At 38.9% G+C, this 17,033-nt stretch overlaps 1 protein-coding gene across 2 annotated transcripts in view; it reads left to right on the forward strand.

The window, feature by feature from the left end:
• Positions 1-15,400, forward strand: part of NBN (nibrin) — a 34,259-nt gene extending 18,859 nt beyond the window's left edge. For both annotated transcript variants that reach the window (XM_084789470.1, XM_084789471.1), the window contains exons 10-16: positions 1,019-1,291; positions 3,405-3,846; positions 5,737-5,805; positions 8,666-8,818; positions 9,896-10,009; positions 13,358-13,407; positions 15,213-15,400. In XM_084789470.1, the coding sequence (XP_084645596.1) occupies positions 1,019-1,291; positions 3,405-3,846; positions 5,737-5,805; positions 8,666-8,818; positions 9,896-10,009; positions 13,358-13,407; positions 15,213-15,240 (1,129 nt within the window). In that variant the 3' untranslated portion in view covers positions 15,241-15,400. The remainder of the gene's footprint in view (positions 1-1,018; positions 1,292-3,404; positions 3,847-5,736; positions 5,806-8,665; positions 8,819-9,895; positions 10,010-13,357; positions 13,408-15,212) is intronic.
• The last annotated feature ends 1,633 nt before the right edge of the window (positions 15,401-17,033 follow it).

Below are 17,033 nucleotides of genomic sequence, written 5' to 3' on the forward strand. Positions count from 1 at the left end.
ACTTGAGGCCATTTTTTTTTTTTTTTGAGAGATGGGTAACTTGTCATGGGATTTTTCATAAAGAAGATCAAATTCTAGTTAAACCCAAAATGGCCTCAGGAAGAATATAAGATGGAGGAACGTGTGCACTGTCTTGCCCTGGACATAATGTCTGTAATTAAATATTGCTTGTAATTTCGGAGATAATGTATTAGGACAGCTTAGATACCAAAATAATATTATATTCATCCACACATGTAGTTTTTCAGTGGTTTCTCTTATTTGAAGAATTCTTGTTACTTTATGTATGTTTGTTTTTGTTGTTCAGCAGAAAGGGTTACCCTTTTTATATTCTTTGATAGTTTCCATCTAAGTCTTATTTTCAATATTACACAAAAATGTGTTCCTATTAAGATACTAAATAACACTGTTAGATTATATATACTTCTTTACTATTGTGGGCAGAACTTGTGAAAGAAACAATTAATATTTAGTAGTTGCTTAAAAGAGCTTTGTTTGGTTTTTAGTCCACTCAGTCAAATTTTGCAAAACAATGTATGTCCTCAAAATATTTTTCTAGTAGTGCGGAGATCTATAGTAGATACTACCGTTTGATGTCTGCGTAGACAGATATCAACCTGTCTGTGGTGATTTAAGTGCACTGTATGTGTGATACTGGAATAATAGGTTATATATATATAGTTGTATAGTTTGTATTATAGCTCTTTTACATAAAAATAATTTAAAATGTTTGAATGAAATAAAGATTACATAGGCCTACCACCTCATATACAGTAGGACCCTGGGTTAAGGCCGTAAGTGTGCTTGGCAGCTGTTCCTAGGAGAGCGCCTGAAGGTGTGTGCTGCCTTGACCTCATCCTTCAGGCACTTAGATAGCAGCTGTGCTACTTTCTTGGGATGAGAAGATATGTTAACTTAAATTATCTAATTAGATTAATTAGCTATGACCTAATCTTATTTATCAGAAAATTTAGAGACCTTGCTGCTAATTGTTTGCCTTTCCTTCCTTTCCCTATAGTATGTCTCTGAGTGAAAGACCAAGAGAAGCAAAGATCGCTGGGATGGAACAGAACTCTAGAAAGCTTTCTCAAGAAACCTACAACATAAAGGACGACCACAAACCAAGCTCCAAAGCGGGTAGTGTAGCATCAGATATGCTGCCTAGGGAAAAGATTCCAGACTACCAGCTTTCACCGATGAAATCCCCTGCTGCAAATAAAAACAAAGGCTGGGCTTCTGCACAGCAGCAGAGCTCCATCAAAAACTACTTCCAGCCGTGTGGCAGGAAAAGGTGTGTCGTCAGTAATCCCTCAACTGTGTCTGAAGAAAAGGTTTGCTCTCTTGAAATAGAAACAGAATACTTGTAGTTCTGTTTCTTTCTCTCTCTCTCTCTCTCTCTCTCTCTCTCTCTCTGTCTCTCTCTGTCTCTCTCTCTCTCTGTCTCTCTTTCTCTCTCTCTCTCTGGGTGTGTGTGTGTGAGAGAGAGATACTTTTGTGGAGGTCAGAAGACAACTTAGAGGCTTGCCTTGACTGCAGATTGTCAGTGTTTTAGTTTCAGTTTCAGTCACTGCAAGAAAGCACCGTGACCAAAAAGCAAGTTGGAGAGCAAAGCGTTTATTGGGCTTACACTTCCAGATCGTGGTCCATCATTGGAAGAAGTCAGAGCAGGAGTGCAAGCTGGGCTGGAACCTGGAGGCAGGACCTGATGCAGAGGCCATGGAGGGTGCTGCTTTGTAGGAGAGATAAACATGTTTTTGTGTTGATCCCAAGTGTGGAATTGGGAAACAGACTAGTGAGAGCAGGATGTTTATCCCCTTAAAACTACTTTGTGGGGGAGCTTGGATGTTGCCAGCTGAAAACATCCTAGTAGAGACTCTGAGAGGATATATATATATGAGCCCAAAACAAGAGGGTAGGGAAGAGAGAGGACTTGGGATTGTTTTGACTGTTCATCCCTGCACTTCTAGAAACTTCCTAGAGAGAACTGCTCCAGGGAAGGCTCCAGCTGAGGTCTGTGCCTCAGCTGCTGTTCCAGGTACCAGCAGCAACCTTGGTTCAATTGTGGGTTTGCTGAGGTCCTGCTAACTACACCAGGAGAATCATTCCTCAGAACTGATCCCTTAAAGTTTCATTATTGTGTTCTTTGATCTCCTTTTCCGATGGTTTGGGTTAGTCAGGTTGTAAGTGAGGTAAACTCTGTTAGTGAGTTCATAATAAAGTATAATTGTTAAGAAAGTTGCGCCTACACTGCCTACTGGTTTGCTTGCTTCCCATGCCTTGCTCAGCTTTTGTATAGAACCCAGGACTCAGCCCAGGGATGACAGCACCCACAGTGGGCTGAGCCCTCTCCTTAGTCTATCACTAATAGAGAGAAGTGCCTTACAGCTACATCTCATGGAGGCATTTTCTCATCTGAGGCTCTTTTCTTTGTGATGACTCTGTGTCAAGTTGACATACAAAACCCGCCAGCACAGTCAGGATTAGTGGCCCTTACCAGCTGAGCCACCAGGCTGGCCCAGTGGTTTTATTTCTGAGCTCATTCCATCTTAGTTTTGTCCTCCTCTCCTTCACTAGGCCCATTATGCCAACTGCACTTTGTTTTTCTTCATCTTCCTTCTACTTTAGTTTTTGTGTTGTATGCTGTGTGTCTGTAGGAACGATTACCCAAACCTAAGTTCCAGAATCATCTTTCTTGTATCTTTTCTATAATAATCTATCTTGCAAGGTAAAAAGGGTAAATTACTTTATTGTAATCATTAATTATTTCTTCTCTGCCTCCCCCCCCCCCCCCCCCGATCTATCTCTCCACTACTGTCCATTTGTGGCCGGATGTACACTAACATCTTTGACAACCTAGAAAGTAAAGAACCAAGTGTGAGTCCTCTAGACTGCTATAAAAATTGTGTAAACAAAAGTGTTTAGTACTTCCTGAGCAAATGATGTGCTGTTGTAGAAAGTATTGTTAGAGACATGGTCACGTGGTGTTTTCAGTACTCAGTTGGTGGCGCGTTCTACATTTAGTCCCTTTGCCTTAGTTTAGTGACTCCAGCTCATCAGGCAATAGTCCCAGGTAAAGGTGTAAGTGCCCATTAAGCCCTTCACTGCTAAATAAGGGTGCTGCCGTCTGCCAGTGGGCCTCCTGTGTTTCATATATTTCTCTCTTCCCTCACGTTGATTTATTGGCTGATTGTACATTAGCAGAGAGGTCAGGGCTCTTCCTGTGTTTTAGCCACAGGATCCTGTTAACAGTAGGAAGAATATGGAGCACGTGCCATTCGAAAGGTTTGCTTTCCATTAGTACTGTTAATAAAGTTGGGGGTAGGCTGTGAGTTAAGCGGAGTGTAAGTAATTGACAACGTAAGCAAAATTCTCATTCTGACTTTGTTTTCTCTTTTAAACCTAAGGGAAAGGCATGAAGAAAATGCAGAAATGTCCTCATCCAAATCATCAAGACTGGAACTGTCTTGTTCTCTTTTAGAACAGACGCAGCCTGCTGCACCCTCACTGTGGAAAAGCAAGGAGCATCTGTCTCAGAGCGAGCATGTGGACAAGGAAGCACATGCCTCATTTGAGGGTGACAGAGACATAAAACCCAATGGGAAGAGTTCCGCCAGTACAGCCTTTTCCATAGAAAATCTTAGACCAAAAAAAAGAAAAGTAGTTGACTTGGCTCTAGAAGAGGAAGCCCTGGACGAGTTACTCAGGAGTACAAAGCCAGAGCCGGCAGTTCAGGTGAAAGTTGAAAAGCAAGAGGAAGACATCAGCACCAGAAAAAAGCCGAGGACGGATGTAGAACGGAATCATCACCTTAATGGTGAGACAGTGCCAGAGAGCAGCAGAATAATTGTAAGTAACGAGTCACTTTATGAGGCAAGATCTCATGCCCCCCCAGGCTGGTTGCCTCCTGCCTTCGTGTCCTGAGTGCTGGGATTACAGTTCGGTTTTTACATGGCTTTGCTTCTTTTCCTTAAATACCATCCCACATTGATCCACCTGCACACAATGAACACAGACCCACAAAAAGTGGCTGTGCTGTGAGTCACAGACGTCTTTGCTCTTTGACTTTACTTCATAGTCCTCAATGCCTGCTTTTGTTAGACGTTTGTTCAGAGTTCCGGTTACTTGAGAAAAGACAGGACGTGAGTACTATGTATCGTGGACCCCACTAAAATAGTCTTTTGTGAAGCAGCAAAAGCCTTTCATTTACTATTTAAGGGTTCATGATAATGGTTATCAGACAGTAATATTATGTGTGGTATATGGTTTTATAGCAGATTTCTTTTATTCTTATTTTACTATTTGGAAACTTAGGACAAAGTGATTTAAGCAAGGGTACAGGGAAACTTCTGGCCTGATCACCCCATCCAGGGGTGAAAGGTTCTTAGTGTAGAGATGAGAGAGAATAACTAGAGACATTTGGGGGAGTTCAAAGCAGCCATGGCTACCTCTCTGGGGCAGAGGGTAACCTAGCAGACAGACATATCTCTCTAGAGTACAGAGAAATTGGAGAGAGCGTGCTCAGCCATTATGCAGAGCAGGTAGCTGTAGGGTCAGAGGAGAGAAGCTTATAAACTGGAGCAGCATGGAGTTCTAGGCTGGAGCAGGAGATGTGAGCGGCCAGGAGGCTAATGTCGGGGCTCTGGTATGCATAACAGGTACAAGGTAATAGGGATCCGGAGGAGCCGGAAGGCTAGCGTGGGGCTTTGATAGGTAACTAGATGCCCTGTTTGCCATCTGCAGTAGAAAGAGGTAAGCGAGCGCCTCTTTCTGGCAGACAGAAATCTGTGCCACAGGCTCCTGAGGAAGGCTGCTTTTGAGCTTTTCTCTATCTACCAGTAATGCTATATCCAGCCTGAGCTGAGCCTAGAGTTCCGTTTTGAGATATCACTGCTTTGGTCGGGGTGGTGGGGGAGGTGTCCCTTTGGATCTAACAGTAACACCATAAATGAAAAATATACAATGTAGAAGTTAAAAGAGAATAAGCAAGTTAGGATCTATCAAAAGAGATCACTATATTCCAGAATTAACTTGTTTTTACTAAGAGTCATTTGAAAAAGAGTTTTTGTTTTTATTGTAAGGTATTAAGGACATTTTATTTTTCTAGCATTCAGGAGGCAGAGTCTGGTAGATCTGAGACCACCCTGTTCTACATAGTAAGTTCCTACCCACCCAGGGCTGCACAGTAAGACCCTGCCTCCAAAAACAAAACAGCAGCAACAAAACTCTTTTCATTTTAAAGTAATTGCTGACTCTCTTGTATATGAAAGAAATGGTCTAGAGGGTGCATGTGCCCTTCAGTTGGTTTTCCTAGTCAGTTAGCTTGATACATCACTATAGGAATCGTGCAGTTAACCAGCCTTACTCCCTGTGGGATTATTCATCATTTGATTTTCTTAAGCCATTTTGAATTTATCTTTGTATGTGCTTATAAAGGAAGATGTACCAGCAGTCTACTGATACTCTGTCATCCCAGCCAGGCATAGTATCTTCTTTCTTTTTTTCTTTCTTTCTTTCTTTCTTTCTTTCTTTCTATCTATCTATCTATCTGTATATTTCAGTATAGATCAACTATCAATTCAATTTTCTGGATATGATTTTATAACTTCTTGTTATATTTACATTTTGTTGGTTATTCTCTAAGATACAATTTATATTTATTTCACAGAATGATTGCTTTTAAGGTTTTTAAAAAGATTATTAATAACTCATATGAATAGTTTTTTTTTTAATTTTTAGGAAGATAAAACAGAAAAGAAAGATGAGTTCCAGAGAGAATTACCACGGGCAACAAAAGATGAAAAAACTGTAAGAAAATTCTTATTTAATTATTACAAACATTTGACTTAAAATGATTACCATCATATAAGTTTCTGCTAATTTACATTCTTTTTGTTTGTTTGTTTGTTTTTTGTTTTTTTGAGACAGGGTTTGTCTTGTAGTCCTGGCTGTCCTGGACTTTGTAGACAAGGCTGGCCTCAAACACAGAGATCTGCCTATCTCTGCCTCCCAAGGGCTGAGATTAAAGGCATCCGCCACCATGCCCGGCTTATCTTATTAAATACTTCCTTTTATAATTCTGGTCCATTTTGGGATTTGGCCTCTTCTGGAAATAGATTATGCTTTAGCCATGAGACAATTAAGAGTACAGAGAACCTTAGGTTTAACCCCTTTCTCTATACTGCATGGATACGCAATCTTAAACAATTCGTTTTCTTAAGGACTAAAATTCCTTTGTTTATAAAACAACTGAAGCTTTCCAGCAGTGTTGTTGTTTATATCAAATACAGTGATGGATATGTGTTACCTGTAAATTCCAAAAGAATTAGGCCTGTTTTGCTTAAGTAAGATTCTGATTACATTTTATTATCAGAAGACCCTTTTTGTTTGTTTTTTGAGACAGAGCTTTTCTGTGTAGCCTAGGCTGTCCTGGAACTTGCTCTATAGACCAGGCTGGCCTTGAACTCACAGAGATCCACCTGCCTCTGCCTCCTGAGTGCTGGGATTAAAGGCATGTGCCACCACTGCCTGGCCAGAAAAGCCTTTTTAGTTACTTTCCTTTTTTGTTCTATCTGTACTTATATTACATATGAATTATATAGATCATCGATTAAAAGAGTTAATAGCTGAGTGTGGCCTATGCCTTTAATCCTAGCACTAAGCAGATCTCTGTGAATTCTTAAAAAGCCTGAACTACATAGCAAGTTTCAGGTGAGCCAGAATTACATAATGAGACCCTTTCTTGAAGGAAAAAAAAAATAATTGGGGTGGTTAGGCTTGATTTGTATTAGGTTGAATTAGATTAGATAAAGATTAGATTAAAAGTAAAAGAAATTGCAGATCCAGGCTGTGAATTCTAAGTCATTATAGTTATAACTAGGCTCAAATACATCCTTATTAATCAAAATGAGAACTGTTAGAATCAATACATTTTTGCCAGTGAGAATTAAGTTTATTTCTGTGGCATAAAAACCCATGTTCAAGGAACTCTTGAGAAGCATTTTCTGCTTGCTAATGTTTTCCTGTAAACAGGTGGCAGGCTGCCTGAAGGAGTGGTAGTCAGTTAGCAAGAACATCGTGGGTGAGGCAACACCTCATAGTCCAGTGCTTTTCAACTTGAGAAGTGTTGATGGTGTGATGGAGAGTGAGGAACTTTGTGTCAGTCGGTGCTGGCTGTGCTCATTGCAGCTCTGCGTGTATCCTACCACTTGGCTGCTCATACTTCTCAGATGCAATGGTTCACTAGGAATTAAAAAGCTGTCCTGGGTCAGGCCAGCAGCAGACAACCAGTGATCATGACCTTTTTAGGGTGCAAGTTTGGTTTTGCTGAGTGATCGGTTCTGGAGCTTCTCAGTCCATCCAGTGAAATAATTATCACTGATCGTCATGGACAGTACACTTTGTGCTATGTATCACAGTCAGACTGAGAAGTGGCTTGTTGTATAGGATAAGAGAGAACCAAAGTCAAACTGATGTATTATTTATTATCGTCATCATTGTTATTATCTCTCATCTCTCCAAGCATCCTCTTATGAATCCTTATCACCTTTCAGATTTGCTTCAGATGCTGAATAATACTTGGTCCATATTGAATTCTTTGGTAACTTTTCTTGTAGTTATAAGCAGATCTTCTTCAATGAGTGCTCTCAGTTGGCCCTGCTTTCCGGTGGCTGCCACCACGCTTCTCATGTTCAAGGCTCCCCTGCCGCCTTTGCTAAGCTTCTTTAATCATCACTGCATATATGTCCATCAGCAATTCCTGGGTCTCTGCTGCCTTATGAGACATTTTCAACTCAACAAACTCACTCAGATTTGTTTTTTGTCTAATATCATTTTTTATAGTATAAAATAAGCAGAGAACAGAAAGTCATTAGAAAAAACATAAAGCAGGAAATATGCATTACAATTCTTAATATTCTGTAACCACATTTGTTAAACTGTATTTCAGTATCAAACAGCAAATTTTACCACTGTAAAACTGCACTTACTACCAATGTAATAGTGGTAAGTGACATAAGCAAAGAATCTCAATGAACAAATTATTAGTTAATGACCAAGTGTGTTCAGAATTGGTTTCTAGATGTGTTAAAAATACAAATATAGGCCAGGTGTGGTGGTGCACACCTTTAATCCCAGCATTTGGGAGGCAGAGGCAGGTGGATCGCTGTGAGTTCAAGGCCAGCCTGGTCTACAAAGTGAGTCCAGGACAGCCAAGGCTACACAGAGAAACCCTGTTTCTAAAAAACAAAACAAAACAAAACAAAAAACAAAAATATATAGTAGCTGGGGACCCGTAGAATGGAATATTTAGTAGTTGTGGCATCCAGTGTCAGTGGCAAAGAAGCAGACAGTGATGATGATACATGTCAGGAGACTGTGTAAAGAAGGAAGCTTGCTCACTGAGGTGCTTCACAGCCTTTAGGGGGAAAATACTGCACTAATTATAGTCTTCTAGGCTGACATGCTATAGATGTTTTCAGTGCTATAGAGATGCTGAGTAAGTTTTTTGGTTTTGTAATAGATAGAATTGATTCCAAGTGCAAAGTTCAGGTGCTGGGAACAACTCTCTGTTGTCCTTGGGCAGTTGGGCTTTTTCTGTAGATCTCTAAATGACAAGTCAATTGCCCTTTCCTTCGCTTCTTGTCTAACCCTTTAATCCCCACTTAAGGACAGTGATGACCTTCAGGACAGCAGTGAGGTGCTTCCGAGGAGAGTGCTGCTGACGGAATTTAGGTCGTTGGTGGTTAGTCACTCCACTGCCAGAAGTCTGTGCGTGCTAAGTGATTATGGGCAACTGAAGAATTTCAAGAAATTCAAGAAGGTAAGTGTCTTTATTAACTGTGTCTCAAGATGGGAGCGTTAGGATTGTTTGAAACAACCCTGACACTAAATACAGATCAAAGGAGTATTTAATGGGTTTTGTTTAAGTTTTGCATTTTAAGTTAATGTATTGTTTGTTGTGTGTTCTCTGGACGTCATAGGATAATGTGTAAGAGTTAGATGTCTCTAGGTTAGAGAGACGGCTCAGTGGTTAAGAGCGCCTCCTGCTCTTCCAGAGGTCCTGAGTTCAATTCCCAGCAACCACATGGTGGCTCAAAACCATCTGTAATGTGATCTGATGTCCTCTTCTGCAGATAAAGCACTCATACACAATAAATAAATAAATGAATCTTAAAAAATAAAACATAAAAAAAAAAAAGATTTGTATGTCTCTTCTTCCACTATGAGTCATGAGAATTGAACTCAGGTTATCAAGCTTGGTGGCAGACACCTTTACCACCCAGAGCCATCCCCATTTTTTAAATTAATTTAATAACAATAACAATTATTATTATTAGTAGTAGTATTAATACTAATAAATTATTATTATTATTATTATTATTATTATTATTATTATTATTATTATTATTATTATTATTATTTAGATAGGCCCTTACATGAAGTATGAGCTGTCCTGGAATTCGCTATGTACCCAGACTTGCTTTGAACTCTTTAATCTTCCTGCACCAGCCTCTGAAGGGCTAGGATTACAGGATAAATTTTGAAAAAGTTAGAATAAGATATAGTGCTTTAAACTATAGTTTGTTTTTCTTGAGTTGGTTTGATTGCTAGGTAGCAAACTAAAGTGATTTTTAAATAAAACCTACAATTAAAATTAAAGTTATTTTTCTTTGTGTATAAGGCCTAATGGCATATCTAAGTCTAGATATAGTAATAGTTAGAAAAGGGTGAAAACAGATGGTTCTGGCACAGTTTTCTGTGTCTCATTTTCATTAACAATACACACACCTTTGATGCTTATGCATGACTTACTTACACTGCTTGCATTTTAGGTATTCTTTTAAACATTTATCTTAATTTATTAATATGCTTAATCTCACGATTTACTGTTTTCCAGACCACATTTCCTGGAGCAGGAAGGCTTCCACACATCATTGGAGGATCAGATTTAGTAGCTCACCATGCTCGAAAGAATACAGAATTAGAAGAGTGGTTGAAACATGAAATGGAGGTTAGTGGCAAGTGGGGCCCTCACTTTGCATTTCACTTTAGCCATTTGTAACTTTCTGAGTAAACTTTTTTCTTTCTAATGTGGGTGATATGTATGCAGGTATGTACTTGGGTGTGCATGCCTGTGCATGCATATTGGAGGCCAAAGGTTGACTTCAGAAGTCTTTATTATTGTCTACCTTATTTGTATTTGTTTGTTTGTATTTATTTGTTTCTGAGATAGGGTCTCTCACTGAACGTGGACTGCTGGCTGCTGTGCCCTCTCAATCTGCCTGTCTCTGTCCCCTAGGTCAGAGGTCACTGGTGTGTGCCTCGCTTTTTATGTGGGTGCTAGAGCTCTCTGTTCACATTGTCATACTTGCACAGCATGCCCTTTACCCACAGAGCCATTTCCCCAGCCCCAAGCATATTCTTACATGCAGACCTAAGTGACCTTAGTTCATTCATTTAGGAAAATTATTCTACTACAGAGCATTAGGACTAACCTTGACTTTTCCATATTTAAGAGAATTATAGATTTTTGTTAGTTAAAAAGCCAGTGGGGTCTGAGTATATTAATTGTAAATCCTAATGTAAAGGGAAAAGGAAGACTGAAACAAGAAAGTATAAGTGAGAAAGCTTCACACTGAGAAAGATGTCCCCAGGGCCTCCTGTAGGCTTCCTTCTAGACCCAGGTGGTAGCTAGGGCCTTCAGCTGGGAGCTGCTGCCCAGCAGTTTTGGATCCTCCTTCCTGTTTCCCCTACAGTGCCTATCTGAAACGCCCAGCAAAACTTTATCAAGTTTAATTTTTCTTGACTATAATTTTGGTCATTTCTTTCGATTGTCGTTCAGTTTACTGTTTGTCTTTAACACTTTTTTTGCATCCAGCCATGGAGTTTTAATTTTGGACTTGGATGTTTTTGTTGCTGAAAGCCTGTGTTGTTTTTTTCCTATTCTTCCTGTTTTCTACAGATACGTTTTTTACCAATGATTTCAATATCTGATTTGTTTAAATTATTTGTTTTTATGTGTACAAATGTTTTATGAGTACACATTCTTTTATGGTAGTACGTAAAATAATGAAGGTTAAACCTAAAACCCAGAAATTACCTGTTGGAACATTAAGTGAATAATAATCAAAATGCTCTTTGTCGAGGAGGGTGAGAGGCAGAAGCAGACTGAGAGCGAGGAAAGACCAAGTAGAAGGAAGCCACACCAAATGCACCCAGTTCATTGCTCTTTGGATGCTTGGGAGAAGTTAAAATGATGATGTAGCTGCTGACTTGTTCCATCTTCTGTTCCTTTCTCCAGGAGTTAGAGACCTGTGCTTTAAGTGTGCTCTGTTTATAGCAGCAAGCTCTTGGTTTGTTGCCACAGTGATTTAGACATTCCGTAAAACTACTCCATACAGCTGCTGTACACGTACCTCAGTGTACCACATGCTGTCATCTTGCCCTAGACTTATCCCCACTCCTTTCCTTTTGTTGACTGTGTTTTTTGTTTTTTCAGCCCTTCTAGTTACGCTGCAGACCCATCTTAATTTTGATAATCAGTGGGCCAGTTCTTAACGTTTCCTTTAATTTGAGATATTGTCATTCTGTAGATCAAACATAATCTTTAACTTTGTGCTGATACCTGATTTGAATATTGAAATATTGAGATAAAATCTTAGTCCTTCAAAGAATTTCTGACAAGTCGTTTCTGTTTCTTTATACTGTCTAAATGTATTTTCTAAAATAATACTCCTTTGTTATTTTTTCTTTATTGTCCCTTTAAAATTTAGTATCCTTTGTCATGAAGCTTTGAGTTTTTTTTAGAAAAATGATTTAAATAGCTTTTTAAAAAACTCTTTTATGCACGTTTTATTTTCCTATTTATGTTCTTTTCTGCTACTGTAATAGAAAACGTAAAAAGAAAAGATGTGATTTCATTTTGACATTTCACAATATGCATAAAAGAAATCTATGTAGGATTAAATCTGTACAGGTCACCATTCAACATTTTAAAAATTAAATTGTACTTAATTTTGTCTATGTGTGTGTACATATGTATGTGTGCACATATGCTCACACATGTGGCATGCTGCAGTGCTCAAGCATAGGTCAGAGGACAACTTGCAGGAATTAGTTCTTTGTTCTGCCTTGTGGCCCAGGGATCACTCATAGGCTACATAAGTTCTGTAGCAGATGGTTTGGGGTGAATTTTTGCAGGTGTTCTATTTAAGTACCAGAGACCCACAGCCCTTTTCAGTGTGCTCCTCATTGTGTAGTAGGCACTAAGTAAATACTAGATAAATTGACCTTGATTAGATGTGGGAAAATAGCAATGGGGGCGTCTTTCTGAGCCTAGGAAAAAATATGAACAAAACCAGAAGGAATTACATATGTAGGAGATGATTCTCTTTGTGGCTCTGTTTTGACTAACAAACAAGCACATAGGGCCCATTGGGAGGCACGAGGAGTTTGGGATGGCAGCACACTTGAGAGCCAGATTTAAGAAGGTTCGTGTATTTTAAGGGTCACACTCAGGAGCTGTGCTCTCTTTGGTACATAGAAGTCACGGAGGGGTTTTGAGTGGCACGTAATGTGATCACACTGGACTTGAGAAAGGAGCTGTCAGAGGAGGCTCTTCCCTGATCCTAACTCCGTGGTGCTTTCAGAGTTTAGTGAGGTCTGCTGAAAATGATTGTGGAGAAAAACTTCTCTGTCCTGATCCAGAAGCAAGAGGAAGGGAGATCTTTTGTCTGTAATGCTGCTTTGTTGAAGACAACATGATTATTGTGCTTTCATGCTCATAGGCAATGACAATGACTCAGAGCAAGTTAGTCAAGTCTCTCTTTAAATCCCTAATGAAAAGCTTTTATCCTGTAGTTTGTGTGTGTGCGCGCGTGCGCACGCACTTCCGTACTATTCTGTGTGCATGGATACCAGAAGCCAGCCTGTGGGAGTCTGTTCTCTCCCTCTATCATGTGTTGAACGTGGGTCATCAGGCTTGCCAGCATGCACCTTCTCATTGAGCCAACTGGCTGTTCCTAAACCCCCAGTTTTAAGAAAGCCCATGTAGCATCGTCATTCTTGAACCCAGAACACTGGATTTCCTGACAGAAAGGATGTTTACAAACTCAGTAAGCTAGCAGTGTATGTTGGATGTCTTTGAAATTGACTAGACAGTTATTTAATTATAACAATCTTATAGTAACCTTAGCATGAAGTGAAAATAAAGGGGTCAGCTAAATGGGAGAGACTCCAGAAGAAAGGATGTTCCCGAGGAGTGACAGCTTGGATCTGGAACTCTGGAAGATGACTGTATAATCAGCATAACAAGTATTTGCCACTGAGCCAATGATTCACTTTATGTTAACTTTGACAGGTACAGAAACAACAAGCGAAAGAAGATTCTCTTGCTGACGACCTGTTTAGGTAAGATTAGACTTTGCTCGCAAGGCCTTTTGAGAAATGTAGATACAATTTATATTCATGTCAATCAAATATTTGTTTCTTCTGTCCTTATAAGAAACACCTAATCTCTTCACACAAAGAATGTTTGACTTTTAACTCCTGTATTTTATTACTTGAACACATACGAAATTTCCTGGCCATAGATTTAAAGTTTGATTCAGTTTTATCACATTTAAATTTTGCATGGTGTCTTTCAGGTAAAGTAAATCTCCTAAAATATTTAGATTATCAGCCTGTGAGTTGTTTTTTTTTTTTAGTTGAATTAAACGAACAGATTTTGAAATCAGCCAAGTGTCCAGACCATTTGTCTACTTCTAACTTGGCAAATGGATAAAAATGAAAGATGATAGAGATGAGATGAGATGAGAAAGATGGATGAGATCCAAAACTAGCTTTGGTTTTTGTTTGCTTTATGGCAGGTTTAGATTGTTGATAGAAATGATTATAATTTAATACATTTTGAGCATTTCTATAAAGCAAATCAACTTTATAATTGTTACCTCTCAAATACTAATGAAGTACTAGATCAGGTAGACAGTAACATTTTCCCATCCTAAAGTACAGGATGTCTTAATCTTTTTTTTTACACATTTACTCTGTGTATGTGCACACATGTATGCATGCCTGCACATATGTATATGTGTGTTGTAGCATGCATGCCATAATGAGTGTGTGGAAGTTAGAAGACCACTTTTTTTACTTTTTAAAAAATTTATTATAATTTATTCACATTGCATTCCAATTATTATTGCCCTCGCTCTTATCTTCCCCTTCCCACCCTCCCTCCCTCTTCTCCCCTAGGCCTCTGGCAGACAACTTTCAGGAGTCAGTCTTCCCCTGCCGTGTGGGTGACAGGGACTGAACTCAGGTCATTAGGCTCAGCAGCAAGAACTTTACCTGCTGAGCTATCTTGCTGCCACCACCCCCCTTCAGTGTACAATTCCGTTGACTTGATAGTAAATGCTACAAGTCACTGGTAAGAATCGTGACCTACTGAATTTTCATGAGTACAAGAATCAATGAGACGGGCTGGAAAGGTGGCTCAGTGGTTAAGAGCGCCACCTGCTCTTCCAGAGGTCCTGAGTTCAATTCCCAGCAACCACATGGTGGCTCACAACCATCTAACGTAATCTGATACCCTCTTCTGCAGATAAAGCACTCATATGCAATAAATAAAGTAAATAAATCTTAAAAAAAAAAAAAAGAATCAATGAGCCGGGCTGGAGAGGTGGCTCAGTGGTTAAGAGCACTGTCTGCTTTTCCAAAGGACCTGAGTTCAATTCCCATCAACCACATGGCAGCTCACAACTGTCTGTAACTCCAGTTCCAAGGATTCTGACACCTTTATACCAATGCAAATAGAATAAAAATAAACAAATTAAAAAAAAAAAGAATCAATGAGACATCTAGTTCCTGAGTTTCTATAGGAGAAAATCTTATAAAATAGTAATTATATTTTAGGGTCACTAAGCTTTTTGTACTTTTATTTGGGGAAATGGTTATATAGGATCTATTCAAATCCACACTAAATTTTTTATGCTATTGTTTTAGTTTTAATGCTTCATTTGATTTTTGTTACTGATGATTTTACCATGTACCTAAGCAACATCAAGGGATAAATGGAAAGAAACCATGTTTATCATCCAACTCTAATAACAACATTGATATTTTCATGAAGTTTGCTAGCATGAAAACTACAGGTTGAAAGCCCTTTAATGTGATCCATTAGTGAAATGTCCTTTAACTGATTTTTTTTTTCTTTGCAGATATAATCCTAATGTAAAAAGAAGATAAATGGACTTTGTGAAGGAAGCCATAGAAACACATTTCTTAGCAGACATTTATTTCAGACCAACTGGGATACGTGAATATAGTACATGGAAATTACAAATCCATTAAGGCTTCAGTTCATTAAATAAAGCCAACAAATTCCGTTCATTTTATAACACATAAAGGCCATGGGGCCTTTGTAATCTTGTCTTTCATGGCATATTTTCTTTTTCTATTTTCAATGTGTTTCTTACTAAGTAAGTATCACAATCATCGTGTCCAAAATCCTGAAACTGTGTGAAGGGTAAAGACCCAAGTCTCCTTTCTACTAGCTACTCGGTTTCCCTCGGTGTGGGGGAGTGTTAATAGATACCGATATAGGTGTAATTACTTCCTGTGACTCAAATTCCTGTGCATAACGTTTTTCAGGAATTACATGTTTAATTACTTTGTACCTTGTTTTCAGTATAGATTAGATAACAGGCACATCAATGTAATTTTACCTTTTATTATTATTCTATAAGCTGCCCAGACTGATATGACCCAAGTGAAATGATGTCAGTGTAAGAATAGCTTCCACACCTTCGCACAAGAGACTGAGGTAGTACGCAGGCTTCACGCCGTGACTAGATCTCACCAAAGAGAGGCTGACCCCTTTTCAGTGGTTGTACTGAGCACAGTGACTCTGTCTTGGCTTCTTTAATGTCTAAGTATGTCTATCTGTAAAGTAGAGGCAGTGAGTTTGCCTTCTATCTAAAAAGGAAAATGATAACAGGAAATAGGTCTTTTTCAGATATTTGAATAGAGAAGTAGACCTCAACTCTGTCTGTATATTATACATTATATTCTAGAAAGTATTCTAAATCTTTTAGTACAAACTGAAAGTTTCCTGGTCCATGTAAATTCTGCCTCCCTAGCAATTTTACCTTTTTTAGTCAGAAATAACAGAAACAAGGCACAGATATATTTGCTAGGTCTCTGTGTGTCCCTTTATAATTACACTTAGGTATCTGGATCAGCTCCTTTCTACCTTTTACCAGACCCCAGCACACACTCCTACAGTTCTGCAGGGACAACTACAAATACGGGCTTTTATTCTCATCCTTTTACCAGACCCCAGCACACACTCCTACAGTTCTGCAGGGACAACTACAAATACGGGCTTTTATTCTCATCCTTCATGACTCTTTCAAATTTTGTTTATGAAACATTAAGCACATTTCTAATGTGTTTCTTTTCCTCAACACACTGAAGAAATAGGCACTAAAAGGTCTCTAGTCTCAGATCTAGTAGTTTTGTTAAAATGTCTTCTATAGGCTGGAGAGATGGCCCAGCGAGGAAGAGCACTTGGTGTGGTGCTGCGGAGAATCCAAGCCTGCATGATGCTAGGCACTCTACCAGCTGAACTACACACAAGCCCAAACTTTTAATTTTGATGAAGTCTCATTTACCTATTTGATATTTTTCCTACACACACATACAAATACTGCTTAACTCCAAGACTCAGTGTTAATCCATAAGGTTACATTTTAATATTTCCATAAATACTATTATAAATCCCTTAGCCTGTAAGTATTATATAAAGTAGGCTTCTCCCATAGGAATGTCAGGTTATTGAAAGAAGTCTTTTCTGCATTAAATTATCTTGTTAACTTTATCACACATTACTTATGACTTGTGTACCCATCCTTTTGTCAGACTACTCTTTCTTGAATTACTATAACTGTATGTAAGCCTTGAAAACCAATACTCTTGTTTAAGTACATGTGCACACGCTCACAGGCATGTGGAGGCTCAACGTTGATGTTGAAAATCCT

The sequence above is a fragment of the Acomys minous genome (genome assembly GCF_964271855.1).
Source record: "Acomys minous genome assembly, chromosome: 1".
NCBI lineage: Eukaryota > Metazoa > Chordata > Mammalia > Rodentia > Muridae > Acomys > Acomys minous.